Below are 26,245 nucleotides of genomic sequence, written 5' to 3'. Positions count from 1 at the left end.
TTAATTGTATAATATTGTGATATTTTGTACTGTACACAGCACGAGTCTCATTGACAAAAATACAAAAGTGAAGTGAAAAAAGTGAAAGAGCACATGTTTATAAAAAAAAATGTATCCTAAATATTGATATCATCTCTGTTGTGTAAATGCCCTGATATACTTCAATGAAAAATGATTTCAAAACAGCCCAAATCAAAGTTTATCTTGACTTTATTTTGGGATCCATTCAAATGACTTTTTTGTCAACGGTTATTAAGTAATAGTGGTGGCTTTGCCACTTAAAAATCTTTAACAGAATTGTTGAATTGCAGTCAGTAAATCTCTAGTATAACACTAACAAACCTTATTTTTAATTAATATTTACCTGAATCATACAGAAAACACTTTGATATCTTTAGTATATGGAGGACGAACTTACATTGGGACACTGGGCTAGCTTGTCTGCAGCCACCATCTGGACATTCAAATGTTTAGTCTGAGATTTGCCCCTGGTCTTTATCAATCTTGTGAGAACCTGAACAGCAGATGAAAAGAGGAAGGAAAAAGGCACAGGAAGGATGAGTGGGAGGAACAGGGGGTGAAAGAACATTGGACGTTAGGTCATGCTGGGGAACAAGAGAAAGGATAGTGTGTTTGCGCAACCGCTCTTCTGTCAAATGAGCTTTTCCTATGTAAGTGTAACGGCTGTATGATGTCTGTTTGCAGCCCAGACAGATGGATCTAATTCACATGACTGATATTTATCGAGATAAATGATGTGGGGCACTTTAAAAGTAAATGGATAAAAAGACACTTGAGGTTATCCGAAAAGCCACAGGTTTAGCAAACAAGCTGATAAGCAGTACAGTAGTACCATATCAGATATCACTGACAGAATAATCTTGTTTCTTTCCGGCTTACTTTTTTTATTTAATAAAATACCTTTTATCAGATTACACTATAGGTGTATTGGATTTAACAGAAGGAAATAAATCAAACGGTATCAGGCAGCTAGAACTGGTTAACTCTGAATTACTCTTTCTGATGACTAACTGCAGTAAGACTAGGTTGGATTGAACCGTTTTTGAACATCAGTTCTCACTTTGAATAAGGCATTTTTTTGCATATTTGTGTAGCTGAGAATATGAATGATTATCAATACACATGTCAGTAAAAACCAATACAAGCATTTTTATAATGGTTGTATTGTCATGTAATTTCTTCAGTACAACTGCAATGAACAAAATGCATTGATACAAACATTATTTCATTTTGTGGTTAAAACTGGCCACAAATGTTTCTGTGTTTCAGCAAATAGAATGATTTTTTTGTGTGATAAATCTTATTTTGACATATATTTTGGGAAAATGCTTTAGAATTTTTCATAAACTCAACAATACACTCTGGGCAAATTTACTACCCTTTCGTTCTATGTTCGTGATTGTTTTTGGTCTATTGACCCCCCAGGTAGAAAAGAATTCTGGCCCAGATTTGGCATAAAGCTGGCACAGCAGGCATTCTTCCGGCACTGGCATACAGCATGTGAGCCAAACATGGCCTGGATTTGGCAGAGGTTAGTGCTTTAAGGTGGCACATAGTATTATGTGTTAATAATTGATATATGGGCCACGTAAGTTTGTCCTGTCTTGACCCACATTTAAAATACATTTAATTTATTTTTGAGTAAAGAAAAACTAATCTACCAATCTGGTTGCTTTGAGAAAAAACATGCCCATAGTGTGCCTAAAGCGCAATGCTTCATGGATTTATCAATTTCATTGCAATCGTGACACACCAACCGATCTGGCCCAGTTTAGGCCCAGTTAAGAGTTATTAACTTGGCTGAGACTTGACCCAGATATGATCCATATTTGGCCCTTGGTTCAGTCATGTACTGTAATTCATGGCCAAGCAAAACCTGATTGTGTGGGCCAGAGAAATTTTGCTATGTGGGTTCCATTATAACCAGATTTTGTGTTGGTGAAAATGAAAAGAAAAATGACAAATTGTACCAATTCCCAACAGGGAAAACCACCAACAATCAAGAATCCATGATTACAGTTCTATGGCTTTGCAATCAAAAACGATATGTTATAATGGAATAATGGAAATAAATGGGAAAAAATCAGCTAGGAACATAACGAAAGGATAGTCAATACACAAGGGTTACAATGTTAATTAGTGTAGATCCTATAATAATGACAGCAAAGGAATTTTTAAATGTTACAAAGAATTTCTATATATATTAAAGAATCCTAAAAAAAAATGTGCGCATATACAGTATGTAAAAATATGATAAAAGCAATAAAGATGATTTTCCCAGAGATGGGTTGTGGCTGGAAGGGCATCCGCTGCGTAAAAACGTGCTGGATAAGCTGGCGGTTCATTCCGCTGTGGCGACCCCGAATTAATAAAGGGACTAAGCCGACAAGAAAATGAATTAATGAATGAATAAAGGTAATACAGTCCACCTTTAAACTGTATCAGGGTTAAATCTAAGATAAAAACAAGCTTTCTGGAATTAGAATCTTACTTTTTTTACTGTATTTATGATATTAAAGAATAAATCCTATGTAAGCATCAGTCTCATTAATTCTTCAACGTAATAAATGATGGTTATGTCTGTGAGTTCTGTGAACAATGTTTCTGACCTTGGGGGATGAAATCTTGACATACACCAGGATCGGGGCCAAGGAGGTCTTGCTTAGTTGAAGAGGGTGGTTAATAGTGTCAGCATCCAGAACCACAAGCTGTAGACTGCGTGCTAACTCAAAAATCCTCTCAACCTCTCCTTGGATTTGAGCTGTAAGGGCAGATAAAGAAATAAGTGAGGCTAGTCAACCTATTATCCAGGTTTCCAGGCAGCATCTTAAAATAAAATTCTATCAAAGTAAAATATATGTTTTTAAAACAAAATGGAAAGCTTTTTTATGTCCAATCCAAATCCAATACAACAATAAAGAAACAAATGTGTTTTTGCTCTTTTTCTCAACATGATACAATTAAAAAAGCATAAAATGAAAGTCCCGTTCTCAGTACTAAACACATTCCATAGCGAGGTCATGCAATATGTCATTGAAAATAGTGATGATCAAAATATGCTGACGGACAGTTCCTTGTCTACAGGAAGTAACAGAACAATGAAGGTTTAAATCCTCAAAATTTAATCATAAAAAACAGGACAAAAGAGTTCAACACCATCTTCCACAACACACTGCAAGAATATTTTTCTAAGTCACTATTATATTGTTTTTCATTAAAAACATCAAAACATAAAAATTTTGTTAAAAATCCATTGTTATGAACGGAATATAACTAATACTAACTAATGTTAACCTACATTTAAGAATGCTTTGATATTTTTCTGAAAAACAAGACCAAATTACCCGTACATTAAACACTTTGGCTAGCATTTTTGAACAAAAGGATACACAAATGAAGATCAATGGAGATTTCCATGGTTATGGTTTCTAACACAAGCCGAAGCTTTTAGGAGTAAAAGTCTCGGGGTTCTTTGACACTTATGGTGTTTTCTAAGAGGTAAAGTGGCTCTGATGACACCAACAGGAATGAGTTGGGGAATGTGGACAGGCTACTGCTGTAATACATACCCGCGGCATCTGAGATACAGCAATGTGAGGAACAGAGTGGAGAAAACCAATCAGATCCCCTTAACAAAGCTAACTAAACACCTCAGATCAACACCTGTGTAAAAACTCACCCACTGATGCTAAACATGCACTACCGGTCAAAAGTTGTTGTTTTTTTCATGTTGTTGTTTTTTTATTAAAAAAATTGTTCTCTTCATCAAGAAAATAATTTTTCTAACACATTTATTAAAATGTAAAAAAAAAAAAAAGTAAAATTGTTAAAAACTTATCTAGTAAATTTTTATTCATTACTTTCAATTTAATTAATTATTAGTTCAGTCATTATTGCTTTTATTACTATTATCAATAATATTATTAATAATAATAATAATAATAATTAATATTAGAGTGATTTCTGAAGGATCATGTGACTGGAGTAATGAAGCTGAATATTCATATTTAAAATCACTGGAATAAATGATTAAATTAAATTATAAACTACTTCTGAAAAGTTATTCCAAAGTGCGATAACATTTCACAAGTTTACAATTTGTACTGTATTTTTGATTAAATAAATGCAGCCTTGGTGAGCAGGATAAGTTTATTTTAAGACATTTAAAAACCCTACTGACCCCAAACATTTCACCGGTAGTGTATGTTTAATAATAACATTGGGAGGAAAATCTTTTGGGAACACGTTATTTATGGAGTCTTTGTTACAATATAATATTTTGTTTTGTTTTTTTTTTTTTTTTACAAAAAAAGTAAGCACTGAGTAGTAGCTTGTTAGTTATATTCTGTCATATATGACACATTCTGATGCCAGATTGTTATTGAAATTGAATGGTAATTATTTTCTTTAAAATAGACAACAATGTTATTGAAGAATACTCTTTTAGGATATTTATTTGTTATTTCTATTTTAGGATAGATGAAAAACATGATTTTTTTCTATGGCACACTAAAAATAGAGCTGAAATAGCTGAATAGAGCTATTTGACTGTCTGAGAAAGAACAGAAGGTCTGGTCACCCTAGTACAATATATACTGCATGCAATTTTGTATGAATTATTTTTTTTTTTGCTTTAGTAAGTACATTTAACATGTAACAGGGGCACTAAAATAAAGTGTTGCCCAACTTTTCTGTATAGCAAAAAATTTAATTTACAAGAAGAGAGCTTCTCTGTTAGTGGCATAACTTTTTCCTCTAAACATGCTGCAAATTTGTTCTATTAATCAGTATTTTTGCCTTGTTTGTCAATAATTAAGCAAAAAACAAATCAACCAAAAACATGTACTTGCAAAAAAAAGTAAGATATTATGGCCTGTTTGCACATAATCATAATATCAATTATAAAATTATAAGTATGTATAAGTATATATAAAAAAAAAAAAGAAATTGTACTTCGTTAATTTATTTACTTCAAAAACCTCAATAAGTTAGGGTTTACCCTTAAAATAAGAAAAGAAAATTGACAGTGAATTATATAATATATATATATATAGATGTATTGATTCTGAAAGGAAGATTTAACATTTATCAGTATTTCTCAAGAAAATAACATAACTATATCTAAATGTGACATTGGTCCTGAAAGGCCAAAACTTCTGATTAAGAAAGCTATCTTTACTATAGTTATTTGCAGAGCACCATAAAGATCTAGAATAGTATAGAACGACACAAAGACAATTGGACATTAATTATGATTACCTAAATTGGTGCGGGTGTTGGAGCGATCCATTATGGCGTGTTTGCTGGGGTTGTTGAGGATCGACCGCTTGGCAAGTGCAATATCCGCAGTCACTCGGGTGATAGTTATTCTAATGATGGATTTGCACGTTAGAAAACTCAAAACACTTTGCATGACTGCACACAATCATCATAATAGTAAATGGTCATTTGTAAAAATAAATCAGTAGTCCATTGATTATTTAATCCTGTGCCATACCTTCCTTCAAATCTGTGTTTTAAATAATCAAACAGAGCTTTTTGCATCATGTCCGTAACCTGGGAATAAAAGTAAAAAGGGGAAATATGTCATTCTATAATAATGCTGACTTTAAAACAGTGTAATTTTAGTAATGTACAGTAGAGGGCAGTACACATTCATATACCATAAATGTGGAATATGAGAGGCTAAGTACATAATCCACAGGTTCTGATGTAAGAGACACATTATAGTATTTTCCAGAAAATAAGCTGAATCTGATTATAAGTCAAACAGAGTCAAAATTGCTATTTTGAAAAAAAAAAACAGAGAGAGAGAGAGAGAGAGAGAGAGAGAGAGAGAGAGAGAGAGAGAGAGAGAGAGAGAGAGAGAGAGAGAGAGAGAGAGAGAGAGAGAGAGAATAGCGATGCATTACTAACTGTAAGTCAGTGGAAAATAATTTACAGCAAGTTTCATATAATAAAATATGTGACTTACATTCTGGAAAATACTGCATCTACAATATAAATTAGGAATAATACTATTCTTTTTTATGTTAAGACAAAAAAAAATTGTACATGATCCACTTGCTCATTCAAAGCTTCAAAACCATCGTGGATGACTTAAATTGCAGCAGAAAATCTTCCTCACCTCATAGCCCTTAAGTGAAGGCCCCATGAGCACCACAGGACGCATGGAAGGCACAACATCATATGCAGCCAATTGCTCTCCCTGCAATCAAAGAAATGTGGTGAAAAAACTTCGGTAAACAGATAATCTATAAATATATGAGATAAATGTGTGTATGTGTTGATGTTGGTATTTATATGCTCACCGATTTCTTCTTTACTTGCTGAACTAAAGGTTAAAAATGTAAAAAAAAAAAAAAAAAGATGTGTAAAGCATGAAAATGCATACAGATAAAAATATATTAACAATAATAGCATATGTTTCAATATTATTGTGTTTTATTCAGATTAGTTGATGGCAGATCATGAATAAATTATCAAAGGAAAAGCATTCATATGCAAATGTGTCCATGACACACTCTGAATTGAGTTATTTTAAATAAATAACAAATGATAATACATAATGTCAGCGAACCTGTTTGTGGCGGAGCCGCTTTCTTTGCATTCAAATCATCTTTGGCAGCACTAGCTGCTTTGCTGTAATGAGAGAAAAGGCCATTTGTACATAATGAATGATGTCGCAGTGTATACTTTAATTTGGCTGATTCTTACAATAACGACACAAAGACACAAAATTAAGATCCCACACTGCATTATTAATGCGTTTTGTTTACTTGGCCAGTGCTTTGGCGGCTTTCCTGGCCTGCACCTCTCTCCTGATCAGAATAGTCTCCAGGTTTACCGGGCTGGGGATAAAACCAACCTCTCCCCCTTCCTTTACAGGCCGTCCAATCCACCAGTCATTGTTAAACTTCTGTAAACAACAACAATGCTGACTTGATTAGGTTCAAACCAAATACTAAATGATTTAATGTGCGTGTAAATAATTTCTTGTTACAATTAAAAACACATCCTGACTGTATTGGCATTCATTTGACTTAAATTAATATATCAATTAGCACCGTGTTTCTCAACCATGTTACACATATTCTATGTCTCCTTAACCAAACACACCTGATTCAGATTATCAACTCATTAGCAGAGACTGAAAGACCTGTAATGGGTGTAACAGACAAAGGATACATTCAAAACATGCAGCGCTGGTGGTCTTCCATGAACATGGTTGAGAGACACTGAATTAGCACATTCAAACATACTGGTAAATTATATTAATTTTATAAATTTACCAATTAAGAGTTGGTTCAGCCTAAAATGAAAATTACCTCATCGTTTACTCTCCCTCAAGTTGTTTTAAACCTATGAGTTTTTCTTCTGTTGAAGATATTTTGAAGAATATTGGTTGAAATGACCCATCTACTTCCATAGTAACCATTTTTCAAAATATCTTCTTTGTGTTCAACAGAAAAAAGAAATGTAAATAGGTTTTGAACAACTGAAGGGTGAGTAAATGATGACAGAGTTTAAAATTTTGGTCGAATTATCACTTTAAGTGAACAAAACCTACTTTTATTGTAACTTGTAAATTGTAACATTACTATTAAACCAATTCTATGTGTGTATAAGAAATAGGATTGTTGCTGGGAAGAGCACATGCAAGAAGATGTGCTGAGGTAAGAAATCTGCTTTGAGTCATAAAGCTCTGACTGAGCTGCTTACAGTAAAAGTGTTTTTTCTATGTAAAAATGCTAGACTTTCTGTTCCATTTATCATCACTGTGGCTCTATTGGATACTGCCGTATAATAACTGCCCTTCTATAGAAACTTTATGTGTGTTGTTCAGTGTCATCTTCCCTTTAAAACGTATAATTAAATAAAAAGGTGCAATATGACAATGAGTTAGACTCAACCTAATGAGCAGCACTTACTGTAATGGTTATAATGTCCAATCATAATACAAAAGAGATTGTTAATAAGTGAGTAAAACTGAAGGCAGCCTTCTTTTGTCTGAGTTTGCTGTCAATAGAGAGTTATTCACTCTGATCTCCGTGCACGAGCGGGCGCAACCATTTCAATCTTTCTGGCTAGAGAATTCCGGTCTTATTAACTTCCATTCATTTTCACATGTTTAAAACAGCTTGTTTTGCTGCTTGATGTTGCAAACTGATATTTTCTTAGTATATATTTTTTTGTCTGTATAATCATGCAAACACTTGTTTATAGAGCGAGTTGTTTGACCGTTTTCAGCCGTTTATTATTCCTAGTCATTTCTCCCATATGTAACTAAATCAGAAGTTCTAAAACAATTGCAAAAACAAACGCCCTTCCGCATTGAACAATACGGTCAATAGGGTCTGTGAAAAAATCCCAAGGTCACAGCCATGTTGGTTCTCACTGCATTTGCAGATGTCCATTAAAAGTTATAATACCAATATTAACTTTGTTACCAATATGTTACCCATATCTATTCAGTCCATTTAGTCTATTCAACCTCAACCTATTAAGTCAGTTTGACTGAAGAGATATTTTACTCAAAATTAAAAAAGTGTGTGATTAATTACTCATCATTGTGTTGTTCTAAACCAGGAAACATTTGTTTATTTTCAGAATACAAATTAAGATTTTTCAGATGAAATCTCAAAAGCTCATTCGTGTTTTGAAAGGTACCAAAAAGCATCATTAACACGTGGTTGCCTGCACATGACATCCTCTGTTTAAAACAAAGCACAGGTGCATCCAAGGCAATACGTCAGCAGCAGTGCAACACACATAGACATAACAGTGCTGTGCACTCTGTACTGACACTAAGGAGAAGAATCCAATTTTCTTAATTTCTTTATCTTAATTTGTGTTCTGAAGATGAAAGAAGGTCTCAGGGGATTGGAATGACATGCGGGTGAGTAATTAATAACATTTTTAGAATTTTTCTGTGATTTTTCTGTTTAAGCATCCATTCCCAACTTTAAGTTTGTGACATGATGCGATAAAATAAAATACCTAATGAATAATGAAATTTAATTGCTAAATATTACTGAACAACTGAACTAATGTTGGTAGAAATGCCCAGTTTGTCCAAACTTCAATCATAAACTTACATTGACAATTCTCTGCAAGAGTCATTTTAATAAATGGCTAAAGAGCATTTTTTGTCAAGACTTGAGCTGTTATTATTGCCACTTCCTAGTCAGTCATTTTTTTCTATTTAATAAAAACAAAAACATTTTCATCTTCATTCATATACTGTTAGATTATCTGGGACTAGTCATACACTACTTGACAAAAGTCTTGTCGTTAATCCCTGTTTTAAGAACAACAAAAAAGTACAAGATTTGTAAAAGTGGCAGAAGGTAGATTTTTCAGATAAATCATCTGTTGAACTGAATCCTGATCATCACAAATACCGCAGAAGACCTACTGGAACCCACATAGACCCAAGATTCTCTAGAATCAGTCAAGTTTTGTGAAGGAAAAATCATAGTTTGGGGTTACACACAGTATGGGGGAATGTATCAAGACATTTGTTCTGCCCATTACTTTACAAACCACAGGAGAGGACAAATTTATTAGCAGGATCGCGCTCCTTCTCATACTTCAGACAGCACTAACTACTGCGCCACTGCGTCGCCATAATCAAGTTTTATTTAGTTAAAATAAGCGTAATCTAGAGGCCTTTGCCTTTCATATAAGCCACTTCTGACACCAACGGATCAACTAGAAGTCAAATGATTATTTGCTGATTTGTCAGGTAGTGTACATGCTGAATTTACAAATGCATTGTATGAAAGTGTCTACCAAATAAAATAATGTACATTGCAGGGCAACAACAGATGCTGTGGTATTTTCAAGAGTTCAATTTAATCGGTATATGATTTTGTAGTGCGTGCAAAGGCTAAACTACTCTAGCTAATCACAGAGCATATGGCATAAACTAAAAAAAGTCTTGTAATCATGATTTTATTTTAAAAAACATGGGTCGGGATAGCCTTTTGGTTGTGAAAATTAGTTAAATAACTAAACAAAATTACTGTGCGAGAGGGCCTTTGTGCAGATGATCTGTAAACACACTGACCTCTTTGATATGCAGGAAGTCTTTAGCTTCAAATGAAACTCCGTGTCCTGGTATGGGGACGTTGTCATCGTCTGCAGGAGTGTAGGTGAAGTTTGTGCGCACAGCAAAAGCAACTGGTTTATACTGAATAATGGAGAGAAAAAAGAAAGATAACACCAAACAACATGAGCCAGAAATACTGCAGCCAAAGATGTTCGGATTATGTTATCTATCTATTTGTCACCTTTTCTAACCATGTACTACTAAGCACAACTCGTTTTTTTTTTTTTTTACCTGAATCATCCATAAGGTGAAATCGGTAACAGAACAACAACAACAACAACAAACTACTGAAAGCAGCAAAAACACCAGATGCCTGCATTTGACTTCTTGCATAAACAGATAAAAGGTTTTCAGGAATTATTTTATTAAACAAGTATAAATACATTCTTATTACTCATAACTTTTTGGATAAAATAAGCAAAGACATTTAATAGAATTCAAATGGTATGTACACTATTAGGCCAATTAGTTGACTTTACTATAAAATTGAGAAAATCTGTTGCGCTAATTGACTTAAATGGTGAAACACAAGGTGAAACTAAACAGCCCTAGTTGAATTAATATAGAACAACAATGAATACTGCTAGACTTAAGTTTACTGTAGATTAACTTAACTAAGGCTGGAAAAAATGGCGTTATTTAAGGCAACTATTCCCCATGCAATTTTCTAGTAAATTCTGTTTGGGTTAAGACTGTACTGTGGAAGTATAGAAGTGCTATGCAAAACTTGAGAGTATTCTGAGCTTCTCAACCAGTAGTTTAGTATGTTTGAGAATATTTATAAATCCACCCATGAGGTTGTGTATGAGGGAGCATGTGTGAATGGCAGCAGACAGATACTTTGAGGAAAGTGCTGGAACTGAAATGCTGCTGATTTGAACGGCACATGTGCTGCATTGCCCCAGGCAAGGTACTAATAATAGCTTTCATTCATTTACCTTCAAACCAATTGCAGTGCACAAATTCATTCTCAAAGAGCTCCATATCAGCCCAGTGAAGGGTAATGCAGTCTCATGGCAGCTGCATGAGGCTTGAGGACAGCGTAGGTTTGAATTCATATGATAAAACTGAAGGCACATGAGATCATTGTAATTCAGTTTGCACAGTATAACTTGTCCTTCAAGTGCAGAAAAATTTGCAATGATAATTTTATGGAGTGCAGCAGTGTAACACACATACAGTCATGGAATCTGATTTGATTTGTACACTTTTGCAAGCCCTTAAATGAACAGAAGGGCAATTGTAAAATTGTCCGTCTGTGTGTGTGTCTGTCTGTCTGTATATCTGTCAATCTATCATAAATATATTTAACATCTATTCATTCCAATTAATCTATATTTATGAAATCATCCAACCATTTTTTATATAATCTATGCATCAACATCTAGCAATCCATCAATACTTTCATCCATACATCCATCCATCTATCCATTCAACCATTTATCCATCCATCCATCCATCCATCCATCCATTTATCATCCATCCAGCCCCTAGCAATACATCAGTCCTAAATGCATACATCCACCCAACCAATCATCTATCCATTTAACATCTAGCAATTCATAAATCTTTCCGTTCATGTATCCATCAATTTAACATCAAGCAATCCATCAATAATTCCATCCACCCATCATCCATCCATCCATTTAAAATCCAGCAATTCATCCATCTTTCTGTCCATCCATCCATCCATCCATCCACCAACAATCCATTTAACATCTAGCAATCCATCAATCCTTCAATCCATCCATCTAACATCTAGCATTCCATCAAACCTTCTATCTATCCATCATCCATCCATCCATCCATCCATCCATCCATCAATCCATTTAACATCTAGCAATCCATCAATCCATCCATCTAACATCTAGCAATCCATCAATCCTTCTATCCATCCATACAGTACATCAATCCATCAATCCATTTAACATCTAGTAATCCATTAATCCTTCCATCCATCATCCATCCATCCATCTATTTAACATCTAGCAATCCACCAATCCTTCTATCCATCCATCATCCATGCATTCATCCATCCATTTAACATCTAGCAATTTATCAATCCTTCTATCCATCCATCGTCCATCCATTTAACATATAGTAATCAATCAATCCTTCTATCCATCCATCCATCCAAACCATTTAACATCTAGCAATCCATCCATCATCCATCCATCTATCCATCCATCCATCCATCCATCTATCCATCCATCCATTTAACATGTAGGAATACACCAATCCTTCTATCCATCCATCATCCATGCATTCATCCATCCATTTAACATGTAGCAATCTATCAATCCTTCTATCCATCTATCATCCATCCATCCATTTAACATCTAGCAATCCATCAATACTTTCATCCATCCATCATCCATCCATTTAACATCTAGCAATCCATCAATCTTTCTATCCATCCATCCATTTAATTACTAGCAATCCATCAATCCTTCTATCCATACATCCATCCATCCATTTAACATCTAGTAATCATCAATCCTTCCATCTCTCCATCCATCCATCCAGCTATCAATAATCAAGCAATCTAATCAGTACTTCCATGCATTTATACCCCACCTACCCATCCATCTATCTATTTAGGAATCCATTTATTAATTCTTTATTCATCAATAATCTGTCTGTCAATTTATCAAACAAATTCCATTAAATTCTGTAAATGCAACAAAAGTTTCTAAAAATATAGTTTTCATTTTTAAAATGATTGTACTGGTTATTACACAGTAATGTATAATTAAATAAACTTTTATGTTAACAATTATTTATATTAAGTTATATTATAATTTGGCATTTAATTTCAAAGAACATCAGATGTCATTGGTAATGACAATGGTAATCTAGCTGTTTTAGCCTGGTTTTAAAATTCTGTTTTCTGTGAGAGACAGCAGACTTGAGCAGGACGTGATATTCTGTCTGCTCACTGCCTTAATTAAAAAAGACCTGAGGGAGATCACTGACAACGGCAGGGGGTTTCATTCAGTTTTGACAGCCTAGAAAAACTGAACTCTATAAGGAGACAACGATAAAACAACCAAGCATGTTGTTGCTCATTCACAATTTGCAATAGTGCTTCTCATCAGAAACAGGAGAAGACGTATGAGTGAAGATTGTAGTTATCGTTTGTCAGGTGTGTGTACACCATTGATTTTGTAGAGTACAAGACAGTACACTAATGTGCTGTTTCAACCAGGGCATTTGGCAATTAGCTTTCTCACACAGCTCCCTTGTTACTTTGACAGAGGAAAAAGAGCTGTGCAAAATTTATGAGCACATCTAAAACTGTGATATATTTCAGTCCTTGTGGCCAACGTCACTGGAAACAGAAAACTGGTAGCTAAGAGAATTATGGAGTTGCAATGTACTGTACCTTGGCCTTATCAAGCTGGACTTGGGCATTCTTCTCCTTCTCCTCAGTGGCCCCTGTGTCCTGACGGTCCGCCGAACCCTGTATCAGCCAAAGAGTAAGAAACAGCAGTTAATTTAACACATAGACTCACTCTTTCGTAAGCCCTTGCCTGTGGACACAGTGAGAATCTTGAAACGAATATGTTAAATCCATGCTTTGTAAAATAAAATAAAATAAAATAAAATAAAATAAAATAAAATAAAATAAAATAAAATAAAATAAAATAAAATAAAATAAAATAAAATAAAATAAAATAAAATAAAATAAAATAAAATTAAATAAAATTAAAGGGTGAGGCAGTGGCGCAGTAGGTAGTGCTGTCGCCTCACAGCCAGAAGGGTGCTGGGTCGCTGGTTCGAACCTCGGCTCAGTTGGCGTTTCTGTGTGGAGTTTGTATGTTCTCCCTGCGTTCGTGTGGGTTTCCTCCGGTTGATCCGGTTTGCCCCACAGTCCAAACAAATGTGGTACAGGTGAATTGGGTAGGCCAAATTGTCCATAGTGTATGTGTGTGTGTGTATGTGTGGATGTTTCCCAGAGATGGGTTGCGGCTGGAAGGGGATCCACTGCGTAAAAATGCGCTGGGGCGACCCCGAATTAATAAAGGGACTAAGCCGACAAGAAAATGAATGAATGAAAATAATATAAAAAGTTAAAATAAAAATATATTTTTAAAATTAAAATATAAAATGTTATTAAAATTTTTTAAATAAATAAATACAATTAAATAAAATTAAAGTTTTTGCTGGCCAGTAATTGCTTTTAAACTTTTTTTTTAAGCTTATAAACTTATTAAATATGTTGTTTTCAGTTGAAAACCCTCTGCTATATAATGATGTGCAATCAAACTCACAAATGATTCCAAACTTTCTCCTTTCGGGCTCCTACATCAAATTTTATTACCATCTCCTCATAAAGGGCACAGCTCAAAGTCATGTGGAGAATCTATTAGTCATGCCAGGTGATAAGAACCCGAAGTTAAACCATTTAGCTATGTAAAAATTGCGCTTGTAAATTAATATGAGCATTAACACTACCTTTCAGTTTTCTGCATTAATATTTGGCAAAGTGCTACCACAAAACAAAGATTATGGTTAGAATATTTCATAAAATAATTGCTATAATGTTTTACCAGTCATGTAAAAAGCAGCAGTGATAGTGAATATTTCATGTTCTCACAAAAAAGTTTGAAATTACATTATACAGTGCTCAGTATTATATAAGTAGACCCCTCACTATCTTTTATATCATATTTTTAATAGGAAACTTTACAGTATTATGTTTGTACATATACATTAGATTAGTCAGTGCTGAAGCCAAATCTGGAGCTTAACTAACAAAATTATTTACGATAATGGACTAAAAACTAGAGCACCCAAATTTATATGATATATAAAAATATTAAATACATATTTTAAAAAGAGGAAAAATCAATTTTGCTAAAATGTTGTAGGTTGTAATTTGTTTGAAATATATTGCTTGAATTGCTTGATAATTTTATTATCTTTCAATTTCTAAATATGTTTAATGACTATAATTTTATTTAAATAAATATATCTGTTTGATAAATTTGTTTAAATGCACCAAAATACATGTCCAATATTCACTGTGAAATGGAAAAAAGTATTCATCTTCAAAATGGGCTGTACTCAATTATGCTAAGAACTGCATATTAGATTGCGCTTTCACATCCTTCGTACAAACAATCACATACATCCATACATACACAGATATGGAAAAATTAAAAATTTAATTTCTGCATTTGTTTGGATTTATGTACGTTATGTGTTGTGAAGAACATAACTTTTTAATATTCTGTAAATTACTAATAGCATTTCTTCAAAAAATATTTAAAAATCTGAATAAAAAAATTATCCAACAAACATAATATTAAAACATAATATGCATAAATAAACAAGATGTTTCATGTTTTCAGATATTCTAATATCATTTCAGACTACAAGATTTAACTTCAGTAAAACCCTGATTCTCATAACACAATGTCACCAAGTGTCATTTTTCTGATATAAAGCTCTAAATAAACATATTTTATTTGACATTTGGAAAAAAGTTATCAGACATTTAAAGAAGAAAACTAATTTGAAAGTTTAACTAAATCCCATATCAAACAAATTTAAAGAAAATGAGAAAATGCTCTCTTAATTTTTTCCACTGCTTTCCGAAGCATGTCCTCATCAACTACTTTGATAGAGTACATCTTCAATAGTCAATATTTGAAGTGGAATACATTTTTTTTTGTCCTAAGACAAGAATTGTTGTTTAATACTTTAAAGACAACTTTGATGATTTGATTCACTTCAAATGTTGACTTCTGTAGATAATACCCATGTCGATATACAACTTTAGGCAACACTTTACAATAATAGAACACAAAAAATGATGTACTAATATTTAAACTAAACATTGATTTATTATGAGTTAATGTTGAGTTGAGCACACTAATCATGAACTAACTTTAACTACAACATGAGTTCATGTGTGAATAATGGCTACCTTAATCACTTGTTAGTACATGTTGTTAATTAATGTATTAATTAAAATTTAAGTTTAAGCTAAATGTAACCAGCATGAACTCATGAGCAGTCAATGTATAATTATGTCATGACTTTACTTGGAGGGACACAACACCTTTAACTCATCCTTAACTACTCATGAACTCCTGTGTTCAAATTGTTGATGTTGACCGAATACTTATCCATTGTTATTCAGTGAACGCACTATTGGACGTGCATAAGGAATTCATGAGTAGTTAAGAATGGGTTAATGATGATGCACCCCTCCAAGTAAAGTCATGATATGATTATACAATAACATATCATGAGTTCATGATGGTTAAATTAAGCATAAACTAATGTGGTAATTAATACATTAATTAACAAACAATCATGTACTAACACGTAAATAAAGTAACAGCATGAGCAGTGACTCATAGTTAAATGAGTCAGTTCATGATTAGCACATGCATGAACTCATCATTAGTTTCTAATAAAGAAATGTTTAGTTTACATATTAGCACATCATTACTCATGTACTGTTATCATAAAGTGTTACCCAATTTTGTGTCCTCATAAACCACATAAACAAGTACACACACAGTTGGAAAATCATGACTAAGAAAATTATATGAATAAAAAAAGGGATTAGAGCCACTTTGAAAACACATCTTTATTTCATACATCTATCTATCTTCTCAGTCAGTTTCTAATTTACATTTTCACTTTTCCCTTTAAAGTTTTTCAATGTCACAACAGAAGTCAGAATGACTGAAATACACCCTCAGCCTAGCACACTCTTCCCCAAAGGCACACCTACACATGCTCACATGAACACTAACATGCTGACAGTAATGGCACAGTGACAAGCCCCTCAGGAGACACTGGTGGGACACAGTCTGACAGAGTCATATTGACCTTAATATAAGGCTGATAACCTTCTGACAAGACCAGCACTACTGTTTTCCAACATTTGTTGTGTAGTGGATGCTGGAGTGCCTGTTACCCCACTGTTTTCTGTTGCTGGTAAACAGTATGATAACACCCAGGCCCTAAAAAAGCACTGTCTAAGTGTCAACTGAGAAAAAATGCAGCACTGGTGAAAATAATAAGGTTTGAATAACGGTTAATCACTAGTTTGTCAGTAACTTTTTTTAAAATAATATCTGTGATTACATTAATGCATTTTTTAAAAAATACATAATTAATTGTAAAGATTGTATTGTACAGGTAATTACTCTTTAAAATTATTTGTTAATTAACAGTTTCTGTATTATGTGATTAACAAATGTTTTCCGTGCATTTAGGGTTGAGAATTGCATTATGGGACCTTGATTTCTACTCTTGATGTTGAAAATTCCACACTAATTTAAAAAAGGGACTTTTATTGACAATTTAGTACATTGAAATAATATAATGTGTGAGAAATAATATATATAGAAATAAGTCTGTAAAATAGCAGAAAATGTACTGGCATTTTAATACAAGGTTGTTTGTACCATAATAAACAACACCAACTCAAACAATATATCACTTTAAACTTAAAACTGTCAATTAAAATCAATTTCTTTAACTTTTTAAGTTTCAAAGTTGTTGAAAAAGCACTAATATTAATATATACATATCATATATGTTTGAATGCACATGGGATAATGATTCCATAATGGAATTCAAAGTTTTAAATAAATGGGAAACAAATACAAAAATAAAAACATGAATTACAAAATACGGATAAATGCTAATTTACAGATATTATTTAGTGTATTTAAATCTGATGCAAAGAACTTTGATCTTTTGATGTGAGCAGATCATGTTAATAGTGTTTTTAGTATTTTTTTCCTTAAATAAAAGCATTTTTATTTTTCAAAATATGTTATTAATCTGTTTTTCCATAACAGATATCAGTTCGGTAATATTAGATTTACTGAAAAATTGTGAGATCACAATCCAAGTGCACAATGAGCATTATTGAAAACAGCTTTCTATCAGCAGGTATTTAATAGTCAAGTCTACCAAGAAACATCACTCGTAATTCTGATAAAATAACTGAAATCTATTAGGTAAGGCATGTTTTGAACACCTTCTTGCTTTTACAATGACCTAATGAAAGTGAAATAGTCAATGTTGTTAAGTGTTGCTGCATTATATTTGATGCCATGTCAGCAAACATGGCTATTTTCATGACAAAAACTTTTGATTAATAAATATTCAATTAAAAACCAACACAAATGAATATAAATGAATACATAAATTAGATAAGATTTTTATATTAATATATGATAATAATTTTAAACTTTTTCCAGGTGAAACTTTGCTGAATATCTTATTGAGTGAGCTCATTTCATAAAAAAGCCTTCTGCAGTCATTAAAGTCAGGACAGTCTAATAGAATGTGCTTCATAGTAATTGGGAGTTTTGCCACACAAACACTGAGTTGGGTCTTCGCTTTTAAGCAAAAAAGAACATGGGTTTGTATTAAATATAAAGGTATCAAACTATAGTACTGATTATTAAATATCTATATTGGTCAGTTTTGCTTCACAATAAATGCTGCTCCACATGAACTCTTCTAACATGCAAGAAAAATGTAACATCGTCACAAGTTTATAATGAGAATAGTGTATTAATTATTCACAAAAAAGATGTTTCCCTGCTTTCTGCCAAAATAAAAACTGCAAATAAATGTTGCTGTCAGATTTTATGACTGCAATGTATATTATAAATCATTTTAATATGGTCATGTCATTGGCATATAAACATTTCCTGCTTGTGGTCAAACTGTAACAATATGCAATTCAATCATAACTTGATGTTAAATCAGCTATCATAACATTATTTATCAATATGTGGACCTTTTTGGATTCTCGGAGACTATAGAAATTAAAAGTGTAAAACAGGAAATACGTTGGGATCGTTGTTGTTTTTTTTACACCCCTCAAAATTGTCTATAGAAAATTTTACACTTCATTTATTCATTTTTTTCTTTTCAGGCTTAGTCCCTTTATTAATCTGGGGTCGCCACAGTGGAATGAACTGCCAACTTATCCAGCATACTGTATGTTTTACGCAGGGGATGGCCTTCCAGCTACAACTTATTACTGGGAAACATTCATTCACTCTTATTCACACACACAAGAACATGGGGAGAACATTCAAACTCAACGCAGAAATGCCAACTGACCGACCCGGGGCTCGAACCAGCTACCTTCTTGCTGTAAGGCGATTGTGCTACCCACTGCGCTGCCCCATTTTACATCAGTAGTTTCAAATTATTCTTTTTTTATTGATTTTTCAAGTTTTTGGATTCTGGTTATATAATAACAATTAAATGTGCATTAATAGGGTTTCCACATATTATTTGTTTGTTTGTTTGTTTGTTTAAATAATTCATAAAGAATTGCATGGTTGGTAAAAACAACAAAAAGCATATATTGATGGCCAGCAAATATTAGGCCCTACTTACAAAAACTATTTAATCCAAAACCACCAAAAACTAGTCTAAACACGCATGAAAATGTACTAAATTTTAAATAGTATACATGTTTCATAGAAGTCTGTCAAGAAAGTAATTGTGAGTTTGAATGCTGCTGTCTTATTAATAATATTGTGCTCACAAGTGTTTAAATTAAACAGGCTTAACGCAGCAACCACTCGATAAACTAACTCAAGGGCATGCAGCAAAAGCATGAGCAGAACATAGTTTGCGCTGAAAGAACTGAAGCTAATTAGCAGAGAAGGTGGTGAAACAAGATTTAGTGAATAAAGTATGGAATTTGAAGAGGCCGAGATAATTGGGCGGGGATTCCCATAGGCATAGTCATGTGTAGGTGCTCACTTTTGTTTACTCATGTCTACCATAGACATCTGTTCACTCAGTGCCGGCTCTTCTGCAAGTCAATGTCACAGAGAGGAGCAGAACAAACTGCTGCTGAATTATTAACCAATGCCACACTCACCATGACGCTCTTCCAACCGCTGAGTTTATAGAGGATTCAGATCATTTATATTCTGATTCTCACATGCACCGAAGTGTGAAGCCTCTCCATACTAAAAGGGTGTAGCTAACATTTCTGAGCCAGCGATCAGATCTTCTCTCCCCGTCTCCTAACTTTGTTCAAGGTACTGCACTGTTATGCAAAACTTTAAAACGAGGGCACCTGCAGTGAAATCAATTGTAGCACTTGTTAATGCAGTTCAACAAACTCTGGATTTCAGAATTCCTTCATCTTCACAGGTACTTTGATTCTGAAGTCTTTGATTGACTTTCTAATGCAAACACAATTAGCAAACCACAAGGTGAGTGTCAGCTGGCCAGAATTAAATGTTGCTGATGACAAATTTAACCTAAAGAATAATTTTGTAAAATTCCTCCTTTAAAAATGACCAAATAGAAGTGTCCAAGCAGCTTATTACAACCTATACTTACATTTTAAAGTTGTCATGTTCACCAGCGAACAACCACCAGATTTCGCTGGTAAACATTCACACACAAACATTTAGACTCATTGAACTACATATCCGCCATGTTATTGACTACAACACCCAGTCATGCCACACACACACACACAACCGGTTCCAGATCAACACTGATTGCACTCTCACAGCTGAAGCCACTCACACAATGATTGTTTGGACTATTTATACCCCTTTGTTCCACACACATGTTGCCGAGTCTTGTTAACTGTAAAAGTAACACTAACGCGTTTTCCTTGTCTTGTTTCTCTGTGTTTTGACCTTAGCCTAGTTTATCCTTTTGTCCTTGTTTGCAGCCTGCCTTCTGACCCCTCGCCTGTGTTTGATTACGATTCTGGATTGTCTACATATATCTGTTTGCACCTGAATTGACCATCGCTTGCCTGACAATTCTAATAAACCTGCACGTGGATCCAAACTTCTGTTGTTGGTGTCACTCCCCGACGTTACAAAAGTACATATTCATGAAATGAAGTATAACCTGCATTATTATTATAAAATGGATTAGTTTAAACTGTGAACTTTTTAGACTGTCCCTTACTCACTATTTTTCACTTTATTCACAAAAATGTATACTTACGTTCACACATTTGGATAGGGCTAGACGATTAAAAGTAATCGAAATCGACATTCAGAACCTTTTATCGATCTAAATTTTCCAGGTCAGTTATTTCAATTACTTTCCCTACCCACGTGTGGAGTCATGTGACCCTGCTCTGTTAACCCTTAAAGACCAGACAGTCGGTCACGACTAAAAATAAATATTGTTCTTTAATGTTTAATAACTGATCCGTTCTGTACAATTCAAAAAGTGGCATAAAGAAGTGTGTCTCAACTTTCCATCAAATACTAATACTAATAATAATATAGGCCCACTAGGTGGCCACAAAATAGCTTTAAGTCTGATTTATACTTCTGTGTTGAACGCACGTATGGTCCGGCGCAGCCATCATTGCAGTACCTGCGCACCTCTTAAAAAATGTAACTACATGTCACACATTTGCACTACATTGGATAATTGGAAGCTGTCCCAGAGATGCCTTGAGACGGCATATTTTTTATTACAATAAAATTATTATTTACATTAAAATAATTGTTTACAGGAGATTCAAGATATGCGCTGTTAAAATATAATTTACAGGATATGCAAGAGTTATTTTATTTAGAAGAGATCCTGCTTATTTTTTAATTTTAATATGAAAAACATTGAAAATAATTGATTTTGTTTCTAAAAGTGCAAGTTATTTATTTTCACTTATTTTTAAGACAAAATGTGACTGGTTTTAGGCAATGTGTGTTTTAATTTCAGTTGTTCAACCCTGATGATCAATAAATAAGATAGATAAGGTAGATGGTGTGTCTGAATGCTCTCTTCATTCAAAAATGTCTAACTTGTAATATGTGAGTGGTTTTACTGTACATAACTTATCAGTGAACTATTAGGGCATAAAAAATTAAAGACATAAATAAAATAATCAATCATTAATCATAATAAAGTTAAAATGTTTAATTTATTGAGATTTTGATTTAAGGCTAGCCCTACATTTGAAACAAGATTTACAGTCAGTTTGAGGTACACATTTTAATATATCCTAATAATTTTAACCAAACATGCATACTTATCAAACTCTTGACTTTTTTGTAGAACAAAGGGCACAATACATTATTTATGACTCTTGGTATACAGGGCATTATTTTACTACTTATATTTCATGTATTTCCAAAAAGTAAACAACCTTTTATATTACATAGGTTGGATAACTGGATGAAAGAATTTACATGCTCTGTTTTGATTTTGTTTTAATTCATCATATGAACATCTGATAAACTTTACAAACAAAAATGTGAAAAAAATACAACCTAAACAACTGCAATCATGACAGCTCTTAAGAACAGATTCAATCAGCAGATGTTGGTGGTGCTGGCAAAGAAGAAGGGCTATGAAAATTCCCTTTGAATGTAGCACTGAGTTGAGTCAGAGCAGAACAGAAAAAAGTGTATGAGTATGATTTGTCCATGCTGATGAGTTTAGAAGAATCAACATGTTGTTCATTCATTCATTCATTTTCTTTTCGGCTTAGTCCCTTTATTAATCAAGGGAAGCCACAGTGGAATGAACCACCAACTTATCCAGCATATGTTTTATGCAGCGGATGCCCTTCCAGCTGCAACCCATCACTGGGAAACATCCATACACTCTCATTTACACACATACACTATGTGCAATTTAGTTTAACCAATTCATCTATGCTACGTCTTTGGATTTGTAGGGGAAACCAGAGCACCAGGAGGAAACCAACAAGAACACTAGAAGAACATGCAAACTCCACACAGAAATGCCAACTGACCCAGCTGAGGCTCGAACCAGCGACCTTCTTGCTGTGAGGAGATTGTGCTACCCCCCGCACCACCATATTGTATATAGCCCTTAACATATTGTATATAGCCCTTAACATATTGTATATAGGTTTATTTTTTTCGATTGCATATCTTACTTAAACTAAATGAGAGTTAAGTAACAATAAATATTTGCCTCACTGCTTCTTTATTGGCTTCAAGTCAGGACTTTCACTAGACTACTCCAAACAATAATTTGGATTCTCTTCAGCAGTTTAGATGTGGACCTGATTCTGTGTTCTGGATCAATTAGGCTTTAGCTTCAGCTCATGCACAGATGGTTGGACAATCTCTTTAAGAAGTGTCTGGAATGTTCCAGGTCCAACCGCAGATCCCTAGCCATCACTCTGCCATCTGTATGACATTGTCATTTTGGAGTGTAGTTGCTTTACGCTTTTTCCACCCTATTTTCAAATATATTTTATGAAGAGAACTTATGCAAAAGCTCAAGGCAGAGCACCTTGAAAATAAAAACATTCTTGATGAATGGTAACAGACTGCAATACAAGAATAACATGAATAGCTTTTGTCAATCGTCTTGAATATATTGTTGATTCTTGCACTTTTTGTTATTAAGTGGATAGTTAAAGACTTGTACAAATGGATTCACTTACAGGATGCCTTGAAATGTGTGCCACTTACAGGGGTGGTACATATATCTTCCTTTTTCCAACATATAAATTAGTTTGATTGTAAAGCACTTGACTCTTTTAGTGCATACAACACATCGAAATACAATAAAACTGATATGCAATTTGCATTTAACTGTAACTGTGTTGGTGGGGAAACAGATCTAGACCAGGGGTGCTCAAAATTTTACATGAGTAATTTCCAAATATATAAAAATAACTACAAAAATTGCTTTAAATTATCAAAGATATTTGCCCCAACCACCTCTGTATCAATCTCTCTACCTTCTTAAATGGGATAATGGGACGATTCAAAGGTTAGTATGGGCCAGCTTTGGCTAGCGGGCCCTAGTTTGGGCGTCTCTGATCTAGGCAGATTTTTAAAAATTTTCGTTAATTAATTATACCCCAATTTCATGCATATTAATTGAAAATAAGGTCACACTATTTTAGAAATTTATCCTCCTCAGGCTGTTTCATCACCATATCCTCATAGTCATAGATAAGACAAGCAAATTAGTTCAGTCCAAACAGTAGCTGACCTTTTCAACAATTTTAAAGTTAGACTGTAATATCTTTCAAAAACTTACAACTGAAAAAGTAAACACTGAATGTTTAACATTCTGTTAGTTGTCAAAATAAATTGCAATGAAAATGAAGTAAACTCAGAGTCAGAAGTAAAAAAAAGTTCTCTTTGAAACCTTGTAAAACTGAGTAAATATAAATAATGCAAAGGTAAACACTGGCAATGATTAGCATATATATATATATATATATATATATATATATATATATATATATATATATATATATATATATATATATATATATATATATATATATATATATAATTAATACTTATTTACACTTTAACAGCTAACTTAAAATTAGCAGCTATTTTATAGAATAAATTCATAATTTTAATTTCCTTAAGCATTAAATTGCAGATAAAAACATGTTGTATTATTTCTTAGACTTTCTTACACAATATATATTATGATCTCGCAGTTTACGAGGGAAATGTTCTTTAACATGACAAATATCTTTTGGTGCTGCGCCTGGATTTACTTAAGCCAATCAATCGCTCTGATATTTGCAATATCTAACTGTAAGTGACTGTGTTGCACATAATCAAACATTGAATGAAAAAAAAACTATTTTAATCCAAATACAAAGCTAAAACAAAACAGAGCTCAAAAGAAAAAAAATTAACTTCCAATACAGACACCTTGTAAGGCCTTGTAATTTTTAATTAAAGCTACAGTCAATGCAATTAGATGGACTTTTGAATGTCAAATTTACCTTTAAGGCAATTCAGGCCCATGAAATTAGTGATGTTATCAGTTGTTATGAACACAATGGAGAAGCATGTGTGTGTGTGTCTGTCTGCATTGAAGGCTATAAGGGATAGAGTCCAGAACAGACGTTGCTATGGAAACCTCAAGAAAAGGAAATGTGCTGGCTATGCAGTAAATTTCGTATGAGGTGTTTGACTGCTAAAATCAAGACTTTCCATTAAAGCATACTATATAGTGTATTAATAATGATTTTTTTCACAACCTAATTTATGGTGGGCTAATTTGGTTAGTTAAATGATTATGATTAATAGGCACAATTATGTCACAGTATCACACTAGTGGATATTTTAATCCACTGCTATAATGGCTTGAGCTCTGGGCAGAACTCCAACATCCACCTACTGCAACCTGTGTGACTCCAGCTAGCGCACCACAGAACATGTCATAGGATTTGGGTCAGATCCATTTAGTGAGTCAGCACCTTTCCACACAGAGTATGACTGAAGCCCAAAAAAAAAAAAGTTCAGACTCTACCCTGTGAAATATTTCAGACAGAAACACTGATCTTTTTATCAGTGCCCAGCATCAGCATAACTATGTCCCTTTGAAAAGTAAGATCCTTAAGACAATTGGAAGAGGGAATTAATGAGATAGTTCAAAAAAAAAAAAAAGATCCTTTACTCCGTATTAACTCACCCTGAAGGGTTCCAAACTATTATGTTGAACACAAAAGAAGACCAATAAAAAAAACAACACATCTGAATTCAAATGAGTCCTTGTATAGAAAAAATTATAATAATAAGTACACCCCAAAACAAATTTAACTGAATATAATATTTAGTATGACTTCCATGTGTATTCCTTTATGATTGCTCATTACATTCATGTGGCGGTACTGTACTGTATTCTTTAAGTGGGTGCACTGAGTGTACTGAACCCTTAAAAAGGGTGCTATCATGCTTATTTTGCACATCAATTTCCATCTCATATTAATCTTGAGTACCAACAGAATAGTACTGCATCCATCTTTTCTCTAAAGTCTTTCAAGAGTTCACACTTAGATATTGCTTGATAATATTAGCAGATTTGGCATGCTGTCCCGGTAGAGAACCCTGTGCTCGGAGGTAATTGAGTCCAGGGCTCCTGCTTGGTCAATGAGCATGTAAGGGGTACAAGATCAGGTAGTTTTTGAGAGCTCCCCCTGTTAAAGAAGGAAAGAGGGAGATGGGTTGGATGAGAGATTTCTTCAAAAACTAATATAAAGCTGCGGTCACATTGGACTTTTCTTCCCATAGGCCTCCATATATACGCACGAATGCGTCAGACCGGAAATGCAAGCTTGTGCGTCAAGTTTCGCAGATCGCTGCATTTGAAAGTTCA

General features: G+C 33.6%; 1 protein-coding gene across 9 annotated transcripts in view; it reads right to left on the bottom strand.

Moving 5' to 3' along the window:
* Positions 1-26,245, bottom strand: part of cacnb2b (calcium channel, voltage-dependent, beta 2b) — a 50,798-nt gene that overhangs the window by 7,101 nt on the left and 17,452 nt on the right. For 8 of the 9 annotated variants that reach the window (NM_001423728.1, XM_068224271.2, XM_068224272.2 and 5 more), the window contains exons 2-11: positions 13,521-13,598; positions 10,094-10,216; positions 6,801-6,940; positions 6,602-6,663; positions 6,333-6,355; positions 6,149-6,229; positions 5,519-5,577; positions 5,281-5,390; positions 2,631-2,782; positions 419-514 (exon numbers count right to left, since the gene is read on the bottom strand). In NM_001423728.1, coding sequence (NP_001410657.1) covers positions 419-514; positions 2,631-2,782; positions 5,281-5,390; positions 5,519-5,577; positions 6,149-6,229; positions 6,333-6,355; positions 6,602-6,663; positions 6,801-6,940; positions 10,094-10,216; positions 13,521-13,598 — 924 coding nt within the window. Of the gene's footprint in view, positions 1-418; positions 515-2,630; positions 2,783-3,590; positions 3,600-5,280; positions 5,391-5,518; positions 5,578-6,148; positions 6,230-6,332; positions 6,356-6,601; positions 6,664-6,800; positions 6,941-10,093; positions 10,217-13,520; positions 13,599-26,245 lie in introns of all 9 variants that reach the window. The other variant, NM_001423729.1, reaches the window with a different exon arrangement.

This window comes from Danio rerio, chromosome 2, assembly GCF_049306965.1.
Source record: "Danio rerio strain Tuebingen ecotype United States chromosome 2, GRCz12tu, whole genome shotgun sequence".
NCBI lineage: Eukaryota > Metazoa > Chordata > Actinopteri > Cypriniformes > Danionidae > Danio > Danio rerio.
This window is presented reverse-complemented; position numbering and strand designations above follow the sequence as displayed.